At 32.9% G+C, this 23041-nt stretch overlaps 2 protein-coding genes across 2 annotated transcripts in view; both read right to left on the minus strand.

Moving 5' to 3' along the window:
- The window catches only part of LOC117339775 (pheromone-regulated protein PRM7-like), a 34009-nt gene extending 30176 nt beyond the window's left edge, over window positions 1-3833 (minus strand). The window contains exons 1-3 of the mRNA XM_033901487.1: window positions 3678-3833; window positions 1487-1649; window positions 67-290 (exon numbers count right to left, since the gene is read on the minus strand). Of these exons, the coding sequence (XP_033757378.1) occupies window positions 67-290; window positions 1487-1649; window positions 3678-3768 (478 nt within the window). The 5' untranslated portion in view covers window positions 3769-3833. The remainder of the gene's footprint in view (window positions 1-66; window positions 291-1486; window positions 1650-3677) is intronic.
- A 2976-nt stretch (window positions 3834-6809) lies between these two features.
- LOC117339779 (hephaestin-like protein) lies at window positions 6810-21998 on the minus strand. The gene is given in 16 exon segments (XM_033901491.1): window positions 6810-7568; window positions 8164-8395; window positions 9057-9229; window positions 9597-9745; window positions 10344-10513; window positions 10516-10520; window positions 11240-11452; window positions 11876-11945; window positions 12419-12609; window positions 12738-12964; window positions 13293-13419; window positions 13772-13878; window positions 14295-14559; window positions 19393-19593; window positions 20556-20782; window positions 21775-21998. Coding segments are annotated over 16 exon segments (2814 nt in total). The 5' UTR covers window positions 21909-21998; the 3' UTR covers window positions 6810-7245.
- Window positions 21999-23041: the final 1043 nt, after the last annotated feature.

Raw genomic sequence — 23041 nt, forward strand, 5'->3', positions numbered from 1 at the left:
TACCTTTGTCGAAGGTTTCGTACACGACCATGATATCTAAGTAGCATCATTCGAAGGCATATTTACCTGTTTCAAATGTTTCGCATATCACCATGGCATCGGAGTCACAATTTTTGCTGTTCCAGATGCTTCCACGTTTGTACACTACGCACATTTTATCAGCATTGTAATCAAAGTTTGCAATCATGCCATTCCAATCAGCCAGTGGATCAAAAGGCTCACAATCGGATGTCCAAAGAAATGAATCATCGGTCGGGTCAACTACAAGGTCGATCCAGAAGTCATGATGCCTAAAAATAAATGTATATCAACAATATATATATAGGGTCAAAAAGGAGTTTTCGTTTCATATGATATTAAAACAAACGAATCTTCAGATGATTTTTTTTGCGCCTTGACGAGCAAATACTTCATCTTCGAGATGTATTTCATACAGTCTCTTATGCTATGAAAACAAATTTAAAGATAGTTTTTACTAATGCAAAACGTTCCAAGATAAATTACACTGGTGAGATAAAGAAAAAAAATATGAATTCAATGGATATCAGGTCGATTGTGCTTCAAATATTGGCATGATTTGGAATTTGCCTGTTGGCAAAATTCTTTAAAGATACAAAACTGCCCGTATAATAACGCAGACCAACATTCTTAAATGGTTTAACTGAGCATGTGCATGTATTGGTATGTTTGTGGATGATGTTTTTTGTAAAAATTATAAATAGCTATTTCAGTTTTTCACATTTCCTCATGCATCAGAGGCATTAAACTAACATATATACATTTCCAACATCAGAATTAGCTGTGTTATATCTTAGTTTACATCCTGTATTGTGTTTTTATATCGATCTTAATGATAAGAGTTTTCAATCAGTCAGAAAAGGACGCAATACGGACAATTACATTATCATTGACTATAGATGAATTAATGAAGAATGGTAATATTGACATAAACTAGTAGATTCACACAATAAAATCTGAAATCTGTATTAGACTCACATTTTTGAGATAAACTAAATAAAGGGGAAACATAACTATAAAATACACGGACTAAGGATAAGTATAACAACGAAGGAAAATATCAAATTTCAAATCTCAACTATTATGATTAATATACAAATAATGGAACTCTAGACAATTGAATTATCTAATGATTTAACTCATTAATGATTGAGGAACTATCCATGGTGCCAGATGAAAAGGTAATCTTTGTTGCAGCTATCAATACACTAATAAAATGATATGTTTTTCGAAAAAACAGGACCCTAAAAGTAGATAGTAATAAAACAACAAACACACATGATTAGAATTGAAAGAGAAAAAAACCAACAGGGAATCGACTTATGAACGAAACAGATTTTATTGAGAGCTTGGCAAATGTACAAGGAGAATAAGACCAGGTGTTCCGGAAGAATAAGCATCAGTTGCTTTATCTACGACTCCCAGAAAAGCAACATTTATAATATGACAATGAGATGGGGCAACTTACAGTTCGTAATTCCATTCTTCAGTGTTGAGATGCATGATACGCAGCAATTTTTTAAAACTGTCAAGGCGTATGATGTTCCCGCCATAAAGCTGACATATTTCGTATGCAGTGTTCCTATGATATTTGTCCATAAACAAACGATATTTCGTAAATCCATACTGTCCTGGAATTTAAACAATATACATATAATATTCATTATATCCGATTTGTTAACAAAAATTCGGACATTCGAAAAGACTGACATTAACCTCGAATATACAATATGACAATGCTATATCAATTCTACAAAATGAACGAAAATGACGATGTCCGTTCCTATGTCCTTCTATCAGTTCGTCCGTCCGTCTGTCCGTCAGTCGGCCCGGCTGTCCGTCCGTCCAGTTTTTGCTTCTTGAGATTTTTGGAGAATTCAGAAAAAAAAAATCTGGTGTGTAATACAGCGTTATATTTTGACACTAATAGTTGGCATATGTCAGTTGTTATATTAGGTCAAAGTTAATACAACTTTTATACATATAACACGATTTTTTTTGTTTTTGTTTTTGTTCATATTTTGCTCTCGTTTTATTAAGGTTGTGTTAGAATAGCGATGTTGTTATGTATAGCGTGTATAGTGAACAATAAAACTATCAAATCATGAAAAATAAGGCACATATTTTAGATATGTAAACATGGCCAGTTAACCCTACTTATTACCTATACGAAAGTATATATATTTGTAATCTATAAAATCTTTGTAATTTTAATACAGCTGTAAAAGATAAGTAAATCTTTTTTTCTATATTTTTTAGACCTTTTAATACCATGGATACAACTTTAAAAAACGTTAAACATTGCAAAATATCTTGATTTTTTCCAAATGACACAATTCCCCAAACAATTGTTTTTCTCTGAAACCTACTTTGAATTAAAATCTCTATCTCAAAGACAGAATTAATCTTGTTTTAACATAACTATGTTCGTCATTAAGGTTTTCTGCTATCTTAACTCATTTGCTACATACCAATTTTTGCTGTAGGCAAAACTACTTTTAACAAATGTGACGATTATATTTACTATTTCATGATGAGTGTACCAATTATAGTATGTATTATCTTTTTAGGTTTTATGCATATCATAAAACAGGAGCAATTTGTTTAAATAAATCACCCATGGCCACGCTATCCTACTGTGGTCTGCTACCTTATTGTGGTTATCGCTTGTATTTGTTCAAATAAACGCAATTTTGTTTTATTACAATATCACAGGATAGGCGACGAATGTGTGGTCCTAAAGAATAATGTTTCCATCTATTTTGCTTACTTATAGGACAAAGAAGTCAGAAGAGAAGATTGGGTAAATCCTCATGTGGCATTGGCTGTTGGGAAACTGCTACCCCTGACTAGAAGTTTCACTTTACACAGAATAAAACTAATTTCTCCAGCTGTACAAATGTTCAATATATATATATATATAGAAAAATGTTTGGAAGTATTCTTCACATTTACATACTCATTTCGTTTCAAAAAATTGAAATAAAGTAGAGAAAGATTAATAACACTCAATTTCCAGGTAAGTTAGTAATAGGTAACTCGTGACTGGTCTCCCCAGGTAGACTAAGTACAGTTTACTACTCATTGCCTAACTAGATATTTCAGTAATCATGGCAAAATAATCTCATTTAAGTTTTTATCTAAACAATCATTTAAGTTAATAGTTTCTTACTTTATGAATTGCCCCTCCCAACAATGGTTCAAGCCACACTTTTCGTTAAATAATGCTGCAGACTGAATTTGATCATAATTCATTCAGTCGTTCAGGACTTCTGAGGGTATTTATATAAACTTCAAGCTTGTTTCCAAATCCTTCTTCAAGTCATAGTTTGTAATGTTTTCAAATAAAATACTGTTTGAAGTAAACAGCCGCCATGCGTTGGACATCTTTTGAGGTGAAAAGGCCAAAGTTCAAGGTCACTGTTACTTTCCACAGAAATGTGGTTTCCTGATATTAATTCAAGTTACAGCAGACCGACTGCTTCCTTATTTGGACTGTTATTTTTGGATTCTTTTGGTCAAAAGGTAAAAGGTCAAGGTCGCTATAGACAGAAACAAAAGTAACCTAACAAGAACTAAAGTTCAAGTGGTACCAGAGCGACCAGTCTCGCACTTAACACACTGCTTCCTTAATTACCTGCGATCAAAAGAGAGCTTACCTTCGTCGAAAATGAATTCTTCGTGATCATAATGGTGGCTATATCCCGGATAAATGACGAAGGAACAACACATAAACATGTATATCCACATTATGACATATGTTTTAGCCTCCAGGTAACCTAAAGGTTAAATGTAACATGACACGTTTTACTACACTATCCGTATTCCCTAACAAGGTAATATTCATCAATATAATTACATCTATAGGTATACTTGTAACACCTGTCATATGTACCAATAATAAGAGAAAGTTGTTTGAGAGTATTGATCGGGCTTTGTATACTCAATATGGTTGGTTCTCGAAGTAGGAGTGACCATGCTGTTAATTGACAATACTTGAAAAACAAGAAATAACAGCCATGGTATAGCTAATTGGACCCCATGTCCGTAATTGTAAGCTGCTGGCATTGATCGAAACTATTAAAGAAAATAATTTAATAAATGTTTAGTGTAAGGACCATATCCATAACTTCGTACGACATAGAACATGTTTTGAAATTAACGTCTTCGATTGCTATATTACTGTATTTATAAGACGAAAACTACATATGATTCAGCAAATACTCCTACTCAAGAAAAGCTATTTTACTCTGCATTATGTAGTCTAACTATCGATTGGGGTACTTGTGCGTTTTGCTATACTCTTTGTCTATTTTTTTTGTATATGTATACATTTTGCACTGGTATTATCATTCTGAGTTTGAATAATACTTTTATTTATATATTATTTTTACTCCTGTTTTTAAATGTAAATGTAATCAATTTGGCGTTATTATCTCTTCTCGCGGGTTTAAACCATGGATTACTACCCTCCATGATGTTTTCTATGGGCCTACGATAATCTACTGAGTCAAAACGTTAGGTCGTTACGTCATAAGTTGTACCTAGATGTCCAAAGATATTTTATGATTAGACTTAATCGATTGATTTGAACGTATGTTATTGTTTAGCCACAATTGTATTGGGTACAAGTTTTTAACAATTTATATAAGCCCTCTCCACAAATATATTATAAAGATTGTGATAGCGACACAGTATACTTATAATGATTATAAAGAAAGAAAAGCAAAGAAGAATGACTTAGTCGAGATAAAAATACTCAAATTCCAATCATAATCTTAATAAGCAAAAATGAATCCGACAATCTGTTCCTTGAACTTTCCATATTTTCTTGCATTTTTTTTTTAAATATTAATAAATGTTATTGCAAATGTTGCCGTATTGTATTTTTCTATATTTATTTGTTAAGCAGTTAATGCCGGCGCAAATGTCAGGCAAATGTAATTTATGTGTAAATGTAAATTTACAATTTGTTAGTTATTCGGGAAATGATAGGATGATTCCTTGATATTTAACCTATTCTTGATTTAAATGTTGGCATTTTTACGCTGGTCTCAATTTGTAAATGATGAGAATAGAAAGGTCAAAATATCATTTATCCTTATGCGTTCGTAGCCTCAACTGACCTCTGAATTTTGGATCTTCAAAATATCAAAACAATGAGCTTAATAGATGTGTTCTGTTGAATATCTTTATCTCTGTGATAGAAGAAAACGATATGCTATCGTAAATGGATATTTGTTAATCTTTACATAAACTTACTGTCTTTGAGCCATTCTATTTATAGCACATTAATGCCGTTTTTTCTAGCATTGTTCAAAGAGGAACTTTAATCAGATATGTTAATATATTTTTGTGATAATATCGTGTGACCAATAATAACGAAAACAAATCATTCTTACCTTCGTGTTTAATTTCAATGATTGTTTGATAAATTGATTGTCAAGACTCTGTCTACACCAAATACAAAGCATATTCTGGGTCAAACGATAACGATATTACGATACAAAGTTATAGGATATTGAAATAGAGAACTTGGGACTTTTTTATTTTCACACATAGTTCGATATAGAAGGGTTGAGAGACTGAACAACATCAATAAGGTATTTAAAATCAATGTCGCTAATTACAAACGGACCGACGTCTTTATTTACACTATGGTGAACGTGTATGTACAAAGTTTCCATTTATTCACATTTAATCACATAGCTCGTGTAGAAAAATATCAGATTGATACGAATCTAACTAAAATTATATAGCTGATATATGTGTAGATATCAGTCCGACGCTACGCGCAACGTTATTTCGCCGTAGCTGGAAATACAAGGATAGCATATCGCTGATATTTGATCTAAGAAACAATAAAATATTGTTACATTGTATATATCATGTATAGACCTCTATGTCTAGAACAATTTTGTTCATAGTCTATCCAGAGACAAATATACACAATTATTTTATCTTACTTTTCAATATTGAAATTCATGAAAATGTTTAAATATGGGGCTATTGCACTTTCATATCTAGATTTTGACATTCATTTCTACCTATGTTTTCTCTTCTTGCCTCCAAGGTAGCATTACTTTAGGCAATTTTTTAACATCACTGACGAGTCCTGGATGTGAGTAAACACCTGTGTAGTGCATTTTAATTCAATTTGAATCTAACTCTTAATTTTTTAATTGAAAGGTGCTGATATCTTTTGTCTTTTGTACAGTCTAATACTGTATGACATAAAACTTTCGTTGTTTTTTTGTGGTTGCTATGGAACCACAGATATAAATAATATCTAATACGCAAGTAGTACAAAAGAAACTTATGTATCTCGACATGATCCCCTTTACCATGTGGTACAGTGTTTTAACGTAATTGTGACGAACTTGTGGTAGGACTTTTCATAGTTTATTTTCACTTTTTCGTGTTAATTTATGCTACAGTTAAGACAGCACTGGATGAAATATTTGTTTTTGTAGTGATTTACTTATATATACTGTATAATTGGTAATATTCGCGGTGCCATTTAAAATAACTTGAAAATAATATATTCATGTATATGTGTTTACAAAAAATAAAGAATTTACAATGCCATACCTGCTAACTAGTTCCGATTAGGCAAAATCGCAACATATTAGCACCGCGATATCAATTAAAATAGAGGTATGTAACGGAAATCTCGTTCTTTTTTCTTGATGTGAATACTTTGATTAATATATAGAGTACATAGACTATATTAATTTAAATTGTCACCTATATTTGATTGTTATGTTCATAAATAGATAACAAAAGAGTCCTGATATGCAAAGCAGCTATTTTATTTTCAACGTGAGGTTTTCCACTGAATTCCCCAGAAATATAGATACATTATCACAATGTTAAATCCACTAATTTTTTTTCTTGACAAACTTGATGTAATGAAACCGTAAAACACTATCAATATGAAATGTTAATCTGTAAAGCATTACATATAAAACAGTTGTTCGGATTTTTTTCAATTGTTCCTATGATTCTCAGTTGTATAAACTCTAATTTGTACGTATATTAAATCTCAGTTTTTTTTTATATCAATTTTGTTTGAGTATTTTGTTTTGCGAAAAAAATGTTTATGGATTGATTCTACCAACATAATAATTTACATCAGAACCACGCGATAAAGTCAACATTACAGAAGCTTGTAGTTCAAATAAAATAGTTTACTACAGGTAGATGACGTTTTCGCGGAATCCTCTTTTAACTGATACCACTGTTAGGTTCAGGATTGATATCCATCAGTCCAACGAGCTTGTGATTCAATGTCGTGTCTTGATATCTCAAGCCCTCAAATTTCCAGGAGCCAATACCCCTGCACGTGAATACCACGTGTTTGGTTTCCTCAGGAAAGAGTGGAACGACATTCTGTCCAATCAGTTCTGCGTCGCTGCTGGCAGTGATCATACATCCATGGAAGTGTATCGAATGAAACGTATCGCCAACATTGTGTAAATAAAAACCGATATTCTGGTTTACGTATCCTTCTCGCAATGGCTCTGATATCGCTGCACGGTAATCAACAACTGTAAAATGAAAATTTTATGACATGTATAGCAATTGAATGAAATTTTACGACATAGCATTTAATCATATGATATAGTATCTTAATATAAAAAGTAACTCAATAACTAAGAGGGCACCAACCATATTAATTTTAAGAAGGCCGTTATACTAAAGTTTGAAATAGACGGCTATGTAGACGTTTACTTAGTTATGCCGAAAATTTATTTATAAAAGGGACAAGAGGGGAAAACTGTTAATGTGTTGGTCAGGTTGAACTGTAGAGTTTCTCTCATACGGATTTTCTCTCATCTTTTTTATCGATTTCCGACCATAACTAAACAACAGCGACGCCGTGCCGGGAATAGCAGAACAACGTCCGACAATCCGGTATGAACACAAGGATCGCTCATATTTTATCAATACCATTTTGCTTGCAATTGATTTTTTCAATGGTACCTCTACGAATGGCGACATCACAGAAGTCAGGTAACCAATCGTAACAAGCCAATCAAAGTAGACAGACTATTTATATTAATTTGTAAACCCCACAATATGGCTGGTACAGCTACCCATTATAATACTACCATCCTAGAATGGTAGCAAACATTTGCATACCTGTTATTCTGTTGTTCCTAATAAAGCTGGGATCTGAACGGTTTATAGACATATGTTCATTTGGGATGTTTTGGTCAATGTACCAGCTTTTCACTTCGTTGACCACACCGACAAACAATGGGACACTGACCGCCTCGTCAGAGGCGAGAGCTGCGTGGTCACGACAAATAATCAATGGACCTATCAGACCAGTGGCTATGTCTCTCTCAGGATTCACGTTAGAATAGTATTTCTGAAATAGATGGAAGGAATTGGTAAAAATATGTTAATCATTATTGAATTAAGGTAATGACTTTTTTTTCCATTGTCTCTAACATATTTCAAACTGTCACTAGATAAAATCTCTATGCATTCGTTATATCGATATCTGATATCTCGAAGACCGATTAACTCGAAGTAAAAAAAATTCCCGAAAGTATGAATGCCATAGAAATATATATCCAGTAATCTCCCAATATTTGGGAGATTTGTATTACCCCACTGGGTTCAAGATAAATAGTTTCGAGTGAATAACTGGACATATATAATTGCAATTCTCTCATACAGAATATATAAATAACAAAAAATAAAAATAACAAATAAAATAACTTGAGACTTCGTCTCAGGTGACCTAATTATTTTTAGATCTATCAAAATTCACACACACATCGTCAACAAAAAAGGCATCGACCGATGTTTAATTTGACATTGTGTAGTGTAGTTTCTGCAGTATTTCTTTTGAGACTATAACTATTTTGTTTAAAATTCGAATACCCAAATATTCGATATCATGCCAATGCTTATGAGGAATTTAATAATATTAAAATATCTCGTTAATTATATCGAGGTTTACCCAGAAAACCATATCTCACAAAAAACCCATCTATTTGCAGAATGTAAAATAAAAAGCATACCCTCATTACACAGTCTTGATCCCCACTTCCTGGTCCAATAGATTCCGGTATAGTCCATAGAAATTCGACCTGTTCCCAGGGATGTACAACGAGGCGTGTGCCACCGTCTGACCGCCGTATCACTACGCCGGGGGAATACATCGAGTAGTTCCGTGTACTGTTGTTTTGGAAGACTGAAAAAAATTTGAGATGTTGATAAAATGTGATAACATGTAACTTTATCCACTTGAAATGAGAAGATTAAAACAGAAGTTCAAACTTATGGATGGTGGTCATAGTGTATGTGCCTTCTGCTTTTGTTTTCGATCGATCATCTTTGTCGGAGAAAATCTTTATCAGTTTCTTATACTTTGGTGTTTTGATTAACGGTAGGTGTGATTGCAGAATTGCATGAATTACAAAGCAGACAGTTTGACGTTTAATTGAAACGCGATGTACTGCAGGTTGATTAATGTATTTAAAAGATTGGAAGTATATCACATAGTTATTATACCAGTATATATGTATTTCTCCTGTAATATTATTAACTATAATTCTCACCTATTCTGATACTTGTTCCAGCAACTACTCGTATTGGCGGCCTTTGTCCTTTTGATTTCTTGATACAAAACCAGAAGAAGTTACGCATATAACACTTAAACATCGCCTTCTTGAACTCGGGACCTGTCTGATACTCTCCGTCCTGTACACTATATAATGGAAGGATAGTCCCTTTTCAACAACTTCAATACTCTTATAAGTTGATAGTTTGACAGTATGATAGTGTGGTCCTATATAGTATAAGGGTAGAGATGTCACACGGTGTGTGTGAATTACTTAAAAACATAAATGGGAAAGTTGAAAAGTTTCGATGCAATGTGCCTTTGGTCAGTTTTTAACAACAGGAGGCAATACACTACGTCTCAAGATATAAGGATTCCCAGAAAAACACCAACTCGTATTTCCAGCTCGACCTCCATAGACAAAAAGGATTAATGTTCTTTGAAAACAGGTCGCTGGACTACATGTCACTATTTTTATCATGCTTTACATTGTAATCGTTTAACGATACCATTATTTCAATATAACTGACAACACGGCTGGGCGTATGTTTCCCGTTGTAGATTTAATCATCACCCAATCATCGTGCTTGCACATTCATGAAGTGCCTTATAACTAAAGCAGTTAAGGAATTGTGATTGTGGTATGAATGTCCCCAAAACATATATTTTTATATATGATATTACTGCTTCCATTTCACGTACTAAGACATTTTCTAAATATGCTGTATTTTGAAATCTTACATACCTCCTCCAATCATATTCACTTATCCATCTGTCGGTGTAATCAAAGAACTCGTTTTGTAGCGCAATGTAAAATGTTTCAGAAATGTTAGTTGGCAGTGGGTCTCTTTCCTCTAAACCCGAACCAATTCGAAAGTTAAAGGAAAATTCATTACCAGCAGTATTTGTAATTTCCATTGTCCTGAAAAGATAGTGCATACAATTAGTTTAATTAAAAACGTACAAGTATTAGCGATCATCTTTTTTTACGCAATTTTTGCCCTGGAAGTATCTCGCTAAAACATGATTGGGCTAGTTCTAGTTTATCTACAGTGTTTTCCATTATCAAGAATTGTGAGCTTGCATTTTTGATTTTATGTTTTTATGTGTCATTGCTCCCACTAATCTGTTTTCGAGTTGTAATTCGCTAGATGAGTGTGCAAAGATCATGTACATCTTCAGCAACGTACTTACAATCCTCCATTTACCGTAGTAAAGTATCTAGCTATATCATGGTACGAGTCATTAATGTCTAATTTAAACCATTTAACGACAGAGATCAGAACATGAAATGTTTAATCAATCCTAATGTAATGCGTTTGTGTTTCATCAGCAGTAACGATGCATATGCAGTAGTGACTGCTAACGACAATGGTACTGTAGGTGTTTAACAATAAGGTAACAAAGATATACATATCTTGTGTTTACGTTCAAGTATATTAATGATTACATTAATTTCATTCATATTTTTGATGAAATTAAACACATTGTCGACAAAAGTACTAATGGACAATATTTTCTGTCACCAAATAGTATTCATATAACCTTTAAACTAACATCTGACATCAGTCCAATGCTTAAATATAAATTAACTTGAAACGAGTTTCAGTTTTAACATTTATGTTTTGTTTTAACAGTTACCTTCTTTACGACCATTTATCCGAAAGGACCTAATAAGACCGTGGTGCAATCCGAGAGTAAATATCGAAGCGCCATCTAGGGAAAACGGTAGGCCATCAATGAACAATGACGAGGCCGTATCATCAGATCCGATATTCATGACGTGAAGTACTGATGCATCTCCATGAGGCATTTCTATCCGCGGAAAGGCATTAGGTGGAAAGCCATTCAATCCTACAAATCATTCCATATATTCATAAAAGAAACAGGAAATATCTTCAAAAGGGGTAATCAGCAAAGCTAAAATTAGACATATGTATTAAAATTCGTTTTTAAAGACTTTGCTTAAAAAATAATTGAATTCCGAGAGACATATACGAATACAATGTTTACTAATCCACAGTTATATGTACAAAGTATCTAGCTATAGGACGAGTTCCAGGTTGTAGAACATTGAAGGCAACGAGCAGGGGAGGTAAGTCTGTACACAGAACTATGTTATATAAGTAATACTGATATTCCTTTACTAGTAAAATAGTTCAAATTACACAAACCAAAGACTATATTTCATTGAATTTAATCTATGTCTGGACTTTTTTTTCTGAGAGAATCAGAAAAGAAAATTTGAATTTTATCCGCATTACCAAATTAACTTACCATGGATGTCATTGCTTCCTTTTGTATTACTCCGTATGTAGAAGAGAAATAAATCCCTCGTGCTAGGTATCTGTAACGAACAATCTTAGCTTAAATACATTTCGATGGCAAAACGTTTTTTATGCTTTCAAAATGTGTTTCAGCCCTTACAGTCATTCCATTAATTCGTTTTATTCTTTATATTCCTGCAGTGGTATTTCCGTTTTCATGGAGAAAGTTAAATCGCGAAGTATAAATGAAAAGCACATTTTAAAGTCATAGAATCTACGATAATTATGTGTAAGAATTAATACCAATTAAAACGGGCGATTAATTGTGAAGAAATATCATAGATCCTGTGCGTTTAAGAGAACGTGATAGTCTGATTCTTCATCTCCGCAAAATTGCTTCGAACTTTCCGAAAAATGCGGAAAAAAACCCATTGAAAATCAACCAATAAATTATTTATACTGGTGGTTTATCAATTAATTATTTCATGAATGAAGAGTGAAACTTCACTTTGAATAGAACATTTATTAGAATATTTTTGTCCTGGATGTTCACCTTGTTTTCAAGCAATCCACTGTTGCATATCAACATGGGCCCGATCAAGCCTGTGTGTATTTCATTGATGAGGTCAACACCGGAAGTATAAAAACTTGGCATACATGGCAAATTGTAAGCTGTAGGACCAGTCATCTCAGATACCATCCAGAAGTACGTCTTGACATAGCCTGGTTGTATAGGGCTGGTATCTATAAAAATATACCACAACATGAAACATTTAAGCGTAGATCAACAAACAAACAACTGAAGGACGAAAGCTATCATAAATTATATTTTAAATAAAAACTGTATAAATAATAACGGTAACTAAACGTACCGATCGAGTCATTGTAGAAGGTGCCCTCATTATACTTGTGGATTCGAACACCTCCATGGGGCTGTAAAGAGTGAGGACGTGTGTCGTTATTTTTAACGACAATCTTGATGATGTCTCCAATTTCGGCTTCTAGAAGTGGACCAAGTACACCCAGGTAATCCTCGCTTCTTGTACGCATCACTCTTGTGGTAAACCGTGAATCAACATAAGGGACAAATCCTACAGTGCTGTATCATAAACAGGAAAAAACAACATCTTCAATGTTTTATGATTCACTTGTACAAGTTAAGGTGAATCTTGTAGAATATCTAATTATATTTCTGTTCTAGGATTTCCTTTCTTGATACACATCTTTCCAGTTCTCAACTAATGCTGGATAGAAAGCAATATAAAGGTCCCGAGTTGGATCTAGAATTTAAGTTCTGGTAGCTGTTTATTCTTATTTTTGTTTTCAAATACTAAAAAATAAGTGCAAAAATGCGTTCAAGCCAAATGCAGTTGTTCAGTACAAACCGTTTACTATCGAAATCATCATAACCGATTTCGGCTACTTACGGTCCGCTTCGTCCAGGGATCACGACGTTATCAATAGCAATATAGTACTTTCGAATTACTCCATTGACTTTGAAGTCTATTGGCGGATATCCACAGTCTTCGATCAGTACAATTCCCTGCATTCCGGCTGAAAGTGCAGAACAAATACACAAAGAAACAAATAAATTGTAACGAATTTGTGAGCATCAATGCATGTTGGGAGTCGTTTTAACATACTGTGCTTCCCTGGTCAAAGCGACAATATCCTTTCTCATTTTATTGTGTTTTAAGGAATTACATGAAAATATGCTTAGACACGTTGACGCATTTAACATTTATATCAATATTTGGTATCAAAAATTGTCATAATAGATAAATGCTTCAAAACCAAACAAAATGTAAATACACCAGATTTCTTTTTGAATCCATTGAATCCAACATTTCAAAAAATAAAGAAAGAAAGAAAAAATGTAGCATTCATAATTCGAAAAAATGCATACATTTCATCAGTTTTGGATTTTGTGACGACATCAACCAACTTCCGGTTTCTATTCCTCGAAACTGTGCATCTACTGTTAGTCCAGAAACGATGGGTAATGATGGTTGTCTAAAACGATCAAAATACATAGATATGGATGATATGGAATATACGATTATTCAAACGTATGATACAACAGTCTAATATTTATGGATAAAGAAAGTATGAGGAAATGTCAAAAAGATAAATAGAACTCAAAACAGCAACATCTAAAAAATCAAATATTTTCCTATTGGCTATTTATCAATTTTGTAATGAGGCCATCTACAGGTGTACATAAAAATGCATTTTTCGGTATATGATAATACTAAAATAATAACAATAATAATAAAATTCACGGCAAAAGTAAATGTATTATTTGGTGATATGAACATGAAGGTATTCATATTCTACAATACAAATTAAGGTCTGCTATTTACCCTTGTCAAGATGAATATACAATGTAGTTGACAAGATGTATGGCAAGTATTAAAACAAATATTCACCTTTTCCCCATGTACACAAAACTATGGCCATGTATTCTGACTGTATGCGGTTCTGACGTGCTTCCCAAACTACCAAAGTGCATGGTGACGTCATCTCCGGTACAGACATGCGGAGACGGAAGGTTTCCGAAAACAAAGCCGTTGACAGTATGCATAATGTTACTATCCGGCTGTGGTTCTCCGGGGGCTCTGTACAAGCTCAAGTTCTCATTAAAACTTTGTAACAGCATATTCACGTTCTTATCTTCAGTTTCACTCATGCCATCTACAAAAAACAAAGTTTATTTGAAAAGTAGTATTATTGTTGGTAATCTCCATATTGTTAAATTTGATCTTCAGAACATATCAGAGAATATTTTCTTGGAATAAGGCATATAATGAAACACATATGGATATCAAAACAATGAAATAGTATTTTAAATTAATCTAATCAATAATTAATACAGTTTATGCCAAACTGCAATTCTACGAATCTGATAAGATGTGTGGGAATCTCGACGGAAACACGGACAACTAAATTGATCTTATCAAATTATCTACATAAGTTAAGATTGAAGTGTCGGTATCCTGATCCCCTAGATGAAAAGCTCACTTACAACTTTATAAGTTATATTAGCTTGAACCTAATCCTATTCTTCAATTTTGTTTAATAAAATATGATTTAAATTAAAGTCAGAAATATTACAGTAAAAGACAAGAATTCGATGAATCCTATATTCTTGATAATAAACAGTTACATCCTTTGCTGATAACATTGTTGTCTTCCTAATAGTGATTCTTAAAGTTTATGTACTAGACATACCAGGACAGAGGGAGGTAACCTAGTTTATGGAAGTTCAATTTAACAATAGCAATACTACTGTTATCCGTTTAAACATTCTCCCATACACTGTGCATACTCCCTTGTACCAGACACTGTGAGAATTTCCAAATCTTGTGTAAGGACCAGAGGAGACTCGGGTTTGTCCACTCTGTACGCTCATTCATATTCATTTCTATTTATGTAAAAATCAGTATAAGCTTTCTCTCGATAATAACCTACTGAATCCAACTCCTTCCAGACATCTTCAAACCAAGAAATTTAACACCTCAAATTAGCCATATCTTAACTTTTCTCTGATCCTTTTCTTTTCTCTTTATACATGTTTTCCTTTTACTCTTTATTTAAAACACATTAAAAATAACATTTATCCTTATTAAGGCGGTTATAAAAAAAGCAATATGCTGAAAACACTTATGCTTAATAAAGGATTTACCGTTTGTTGTATACTCCATATTTTCAACACAAAACACACATGGATATAAGTGGATGCACGGAAGGAAATAGCACAGTAACCACCAGAGAGTGCCCTCATACTCAAGATAAGTAGAAGTCAAGTGTCTGTAATCACGTGGTCCCTAGGAGACTCTTCTATTGACAACCCTAGTATTATATATTGTTATAATTTAATTTTGCTTGTAACAAGCATTTTCATTGACACAAAAAAATATGTTATCATCTCATAACATAAAAAAATAAAAGGAACTACTTTCAGTTATACCGGAAGTTGATTGTGACGTCAGCGGAGTAATCGTTGTTCACGGGATTTTGTATTTATCGATGTGTTTTTAAATATCTGGAGCAAAATAAACATGTTAAACTTAATGAAAATGTTTCTTATCGTTGATAATTAAATTATAAGGGTTAACTGTAATATTTTATTTTACGTTATTGAGCAATAACACAAAAAAACTGGGGTGTACTCTTTTCATAAACCGCTTCGCGGTTTATTCAGAGTACACCCCAGTTTTTTAGTGTTATTGCTCAATAACGTAAAAACAATATTACAGTTAACCCTTAAATATATAAATGCTTATGATAATTAAGTAATGCATAACAACTGAATGATACTCTTTAATGAAAACAATAAGATGATATCATTGAACGTTAAGTTGAATCCATGACCATAGAAAGAGCACTAGGTATCACGTTGGATAAAAATTCCTGTGTGGCAAAGTAGGAGTCTTACTCCTATTGGTAGAATTAGTATAATAAAATCATTATTAATCTCCCAGTTCAATTATTTATTAATAACTCTTCCAAATCATCCAGATAAAATTCTAGCCAAATTAATTTCAATACTCTTTGAATTTCTCTGGAATGGTAAAGTACATAAAATTAAAAAGGAGGTGATAATTCAAAGCTACATAGATGGGGGTTAAAATGATAGATGTCAGTGCTTTTATCAACTCCCTCAAACTTGGATGGATTAGAAGAATCACTCAATCATCAGGAAAATGGAAAGTTCTATTGAATTCTATTGTAGAGTTGAAGAAATTGTTTCATTGTTGAATGGAGTATGTGCAATCATGTAGTATGAACTGTAATAATAAGTTCTGAAAGATGTATTTAAAAGTTGGGTTAGATTAAACATGTCTTTTTCTATGCAGCAAAGTAAGTCCGAGTCGATTTTAAAAACTCCTTTATGGTATAATAATGACATTCAAGTTGCAAATGATCTTTTATCCAATATGGTTTAATGCTGGTGTACATACTATAAATGACCTAGTTAAAAGTTCTGATAATTTAATATTTTTCTTTTTTGATGAGTTTCTTCATAAATTTCCAATTAATACCAACTATTTACAATATTTTGGCTTAATCACAGCTGTCAAGCGTTTCTTGCAGAAACATGACTTCCATCCATTCGGACTATCTAAGTAAAGAGGGGTCTAAATATTTCTATAACAATATAATTAAACCAGCTCCAACCCCTACTGGTATTCGGAAATGGAGTTATGTTTTTGACTTTGATGATCAGAAGTGGAAAAATATACTAAAAATTCCTTTTAATATTAAAAAAAGTTCTAAGCTTCAATGGTTTCAAGTAAGGATTATACACTACATTCTGGTAACAAATAGTTTTCTTTTCAATATTAATCTAGTCCTATATGTACACTGTGTAATATGGAAAGGGAGACAATTGTTCACTGTTTATGCAGTGTATAGAGGTACAGACATTGTTAGAGAGATTTGAATCTCTTCTGGATATTCTTTGATTCCCCTCTGGATAAAAAAAGAAACATATTTATTTGGTATTGTTCATTATAATGCCAATGCTGTAGATAATGAAATATTAATACTTATTAAACATTATGTCTGTAAGTATAGATGTCTTCACAAATCTTTTAATTTAAACGTTTTACTTAATACGACTAAGGATCATTACCATATGCAAAAATATATAATTTCTTGTAAAACTTGTCTTATTAAAGCAAAAATTTGAGACAAATTGGAAAAAATGGATGCCCATTATGGAATTATAATATACTAACTATTCTTTTCCAAACAGCCTTACACCTTACTCAATTTCAGATTATTTCATCCCAACAATTCTACTTATATCAATAAACAAGGAATGTAATCTCTCTCTCTCTCTCTCTCTCTCTCTCTCTCTCTCTCTCTCTCTCTCTCTCTCTCTCTCTCCTTGATATTATGTGTAATTTGTTCATATGTGTCCTTGTGTATGAGGATATGCTTGTGTATCGCTATATGTGTGTGAGAATGGGTGTGAATATACTTGAGTGAGCTGTGTGCAGAAAGTAAAATAAGCATGTATATGAGGAGGAGGAGGATTATGATGATGATAATGAGGTTGAAGATGATAATGATAAATCCATATCATGTGCAAGATGGTAATGATGATGATGATGATGATGCTGATGATATGCAATGATGTGTGATGATTATGATGAAGATGACAATGACTAAGCATGATGATTATGATTATGATGATAATGATAATGACGATACATGATGATGGTGATGTAAGATGATGATGATGATGATGATGATGATGATGATGATGATGATGATGATGATGGCAGCATGTAAGTGTGAGAGTATGTGTGTGTATGTTTTTTTTACCTTTGTCATTTATGTCTATTGTTTAATATGTGAAAAATCTTCAAAAAATAAAAGAATCATAAAATAAGAAAAAAATTCCTGTAGTAAATATGATATAATGATAAGACTTAAGTTACCAATCTGGTTAGTATGCCTCAAACTGCAAATTATACCAATGTAACATTAAACAAATTGTCTTGAATATATTAAGTAAACAAAACCGTCTGTTATTTAAAGGGGGCTACATCTTAAACAAAGCGTGATTGTCATCAAATGAAAGCAATAATAGATCGTTGTATAATTTTACAATACCAAATGGTACATTTTTAACGTTATCGCCATCTTGCAAAAAGTTGGGCTTCTAATTTTAACTTTTAAATCTTAAGTGGAAGAATAATGAATCGCATACCGAAGAAATATCATCGTGACCAGCCTCTTTATATTGTATGTTAATTTCGGTGTTATCAGCAATCATCATATAGAAGTGTTTTTTATTCACCATTTCTTAGTTAAAATTAGATATAGTTCTTTAGCGTGGGTTCAATTTTATGCATTTGATAAGAGGCATTGTATATACTGTCGGCGATGGAGCATCTTTAAGTGATATTTTCATAAACGTTTAATCAACACGGAAATGAGTGGTTTCCCAACATTAGATATGATATAACCCACACATTTTTCAGGTAATAATTTCTGAATTACAGTCAATTTTCATTATCTCCAACTCCGATAGCTCGGAGACTCCCCTTACCTCGAAATAAGACTTCAGATTGCATAGTTAAATGTCTACATAAAATACATTCAAGCACCCAGCATACTCGCATTTTCATGAACCAGCTGACTTCAAAAAACAAAATTTGACTTCTACGTCATGTGCCTCTGACCAGGAGTTCTTTATTTCTATCTAACATGATGTTTATCATCACTAGATAATGCATATCCGTTGAAATTGTACGCAAAACAAACTGTAAAATAAAAAAAGTTCTGTGCATTGATTCTTGAGTGGGTGCACCATGTTCGCTCTGCATAGTTTGCCAAGTGAAATGCACCTTCGAATGACCCTATTACTTAGATGATAAACCATGCTGTCAAAATACACGTACTAGAACATAACAAAACAAATTAGTTTATCGCATCTGACACGAGTGTATTTAGTACTTGACATTTCCTTTGGACGTAAGTTCGTTATGCAAGTTTCCTTAACATACACACCTGGCTTACAGACGATAAGGAATCCAACCAGTCCACTGTTGACGTCACGAACTCTGTCGGTGTCAGAGTAGTACAAACCGGACACACACGTAACGTCCGGTGAAGACATGCTGAGTGCAGTCACGTTCCAGTGATATGTAAACGTATGACCCGGTGAAACGGCGTCATCTCTACCCTCAGGCGACTCCCCATACTGACTTCCTGTAAAATAACAAACATACAATTATTATTAACTTCTGTATAACTACTATAACTAAATGTAACTACTATTACAGTTACAGACTTTTAACTACTGGTGTTGTGACCTATTTTAAAACTACCATAACCGACCACTGAGTTCTATAACCAGCTATTTAATTACCATTTAAACGATACTTATATACTGAGATATTAAATTCTAAATTTAGCTGGCATATTTACATGTGAATTGATGCGTATTAGATCGAAATAGAAATTTGCTTGTTTTGATATGCTTACACATAAACATTATATACTGAGCATTTAGCCTTATTTTAGGAATTAGCATTTCTATCTGATTAAAGTTTGGTACATCACACATTATCAGACAAAATAATTACATCACACATTATCTGACTAAATAATTACATCACACATTATCTGACTAAATAATTACATTATATATCATCTGACTAAATAATAACATCTCTTTTTATTTGTTGTTATAATAACATAACACGTCATGTTACTAAATACTTACATAACACATTATCTGACTAAATAAATATATAACACATTATCTGACTAAATAATTACATAACACATTATCTGATACTACAAATAACACCGAATATAAGTCATTAAACAACTTGTGTGATTTCACATAAATGGATGTAGGGTTTTACAAAATATGGAGAGGAGATGCTTATTGATTTCCTACATAAAAAACGCGACATGTTGTAACTCACTTTACGAGCTCTTTTCTGAACTTCATTCTCCCATCCCCGAATCCGTCACTGTTTAATATTCCTTCATAATGTAAAGTGACGCTATTGACTATCTCCTTTTCGAATATTGGTGATGTCAATCAATAGATGAAATCACCCGTGACACTAATATAGCTTACCATTAACTGAAATGTTCAGGTCTGATTTAGAAAACCAACCATCGAATTAATTATAGACAATTACCAAATCAACGCATACCTTCATTTTCCTTTGTGTAAGACAATCGTGTCGGATGAATGGAATGTGGGTGACTTGCTGAGTTCCGGAAGTGAACAATTAGGAAATCGCCGTAACCTGCTTTTAACGTCGGCCCTAGGATTCCAAGGTGGTCGCTTCGTGGAGCTTTATTTGCATATGAAGCGTCTAAATATTCTCTGTAGACAACCTTTCTGTAGACCTTTCTTTCCAGGTAATATCTAGCGTTCCTGGAATGGGAACAGAATTACGTATTCGATAACCTTTTGAATACCTTTCTTTGGAAATGTATTGTAGCAATGATGAAAAGGGAAACACAAATGAGAAATAAATTACTTTTCATGCTGGTATGAAATTTTTATTCATTTTAAACAAACGTGGCTAGTCATCCATAAAATGAATGAAGTGCACAATCACCTGCAAACAGTCACCGAGTCAAATTGTAATGTAAACAAGCTGGCAATCGATATCTCCAAGGCACATGCTTTCATTGTATTAAGGGAGCAAATCTTTATAGACCATAGATCATGACTTTTATAGACAAATATATTAGTATAACGAAATGATAACAACAGAACATTGAACAGCTTGTTAATGAAACCATAATTCTAACTCGAATTCGACAAAAAGGGGACGGAAATTCAATAAAAAAACTAATTACAAAGATAATAAGTTATGTGTACCGGAGGGGTTGTGCTTTCCGGTTCATCTACGACACCTGTCATACGTATCAAAGTCAAATCTGGGTCGAATCACATTCACAACAAACAACAAAGATTACAACCATTAAAAGAAAAAACAAAATCGAAATCGGCAAACTACAGGCAAAATAAGACCAACACATACATTTGCATGAAGACCATTAAAAATTGTATGGATAATAATATCAGGTGTTCCAGAATCGTAAGCGTCTTCTGCTTCATTGACGACAATCATCATACTAATCTAGGCCAAACACAGGTTACGTTACATTCTCAATATGAAAATTAACGTGATAAAGGGCACCTCTTAGTATATCAATACCTGACTTCGTATCTCACAAGGAAATATGATATTTTTGACTTGAGATCATGATATCACCTATAAAACTTCCTATTGTTTTCACTAATGTGCATACTTAAACAAAAGCCTGCGTTGTAAGCTAAAACAATAAAAGACTCAGTAAAAAATGGACTATCAGAATATGAGAGTAAGTCCTCTTTGAAACTTAAAATAAACTCACGATTGATCCTCATTGATGATATCCTGACCAGTAGGTGCATAATCCCAATCTATTTCTTCAGCTTGTATGAAGTACTCAACATTTCTGCATAATGTAAGACCTATTAAGGCCAATAGTAAGAGTAACCGTAACATTGTACTGTTGGAAGAAATATTCCTTCCAAAACTTACATTGTTATCAGCATTGCTGTTCAGATATGTTTTCCTACAATACTATTTTCTTAAGTATAGGAGAAAATGTTTATACGCCCAGTTACATCCTTAGCGGATATTACCAGAAGTGCAAATCCCTGAAACTTTCAGGAGTGTAAGGATCTATTTGGGGAATTTCATGGAAATACAATCATTTTTATATAGCGCATATATGCATATCTCCATTTTTTTTTGTAAACATGCATTTACTGATTAAGCTTTTTCGTCGCATGATCTGCTAGATATTAACATATATTTGTTGATTTTCATAATTGATATTGAAAATTCCCCTTCGTGTACCCTTCTAGTGCAACAACGCCCTAACGACCTTAGGAGTGTTTGTACGATGATATGTGTATAGAAGTATATAAAAACTTTAACTACTAGGTAGCAAGTGCGTCAATACACGTATACATGTACGTACTAATCAGGAATATATATATATATATATATATATATATATAAATAGAAGTTTCACTGAGGACATAACAAATAATCAAGAATAACAAAAGAGAGCTTACAGTTATTTGAAAGTCTTTTAAAAATTGGATAAAATTACAGATACATTCAAACACTACATGTTTATTCAATATAAGATGGCATAGTATTAATGTTTTCTGGGCTATTTGCATCTGTTAAAAATATACTAATCCTATTGTTGTGTTCCTATCACATTGATACGACAGGAAATTAGAATCAGTAATGCGTGTAAAATATTAATACACTCCTTAATGTGCATGTAATAAATGGACGTACTCCTCAAAGTGCATGTAATAATGTTTAATTAATTTTTGTATACATTTAATACATTTATTTTTGATTGATTTTTCCATCCTCAGTAAAACGTCTATTTATATAAGCAATGAATATATATACAACAGCTAATTAGAATGAGTAATAAGATGCAGGATAGACATTGACACACTCCTTAATGTGCATGTAATACATGGTCATACTCATCAAGATGCATGTAAAACGTGGACGCTCTCCGTAAAGGTGCATGCATTACAAGGACTCACTCCTCAAGGTGCATGTAATACATGGACAATCTCCTTAATGTGCATGTAATACATTGA

This window comes from Pecten maximus, chromosome 12 (assembly GCF_902652985.1).
Source record: "Pecten maximus chromosome 12, xPecMax1.1, whole genome shotgun sequence".
NCBI lineage: Eukaryota > Metazoa > Mollusca > Bivalvia > Pectinida > Pectinidae > Pecten > Pecten maximus.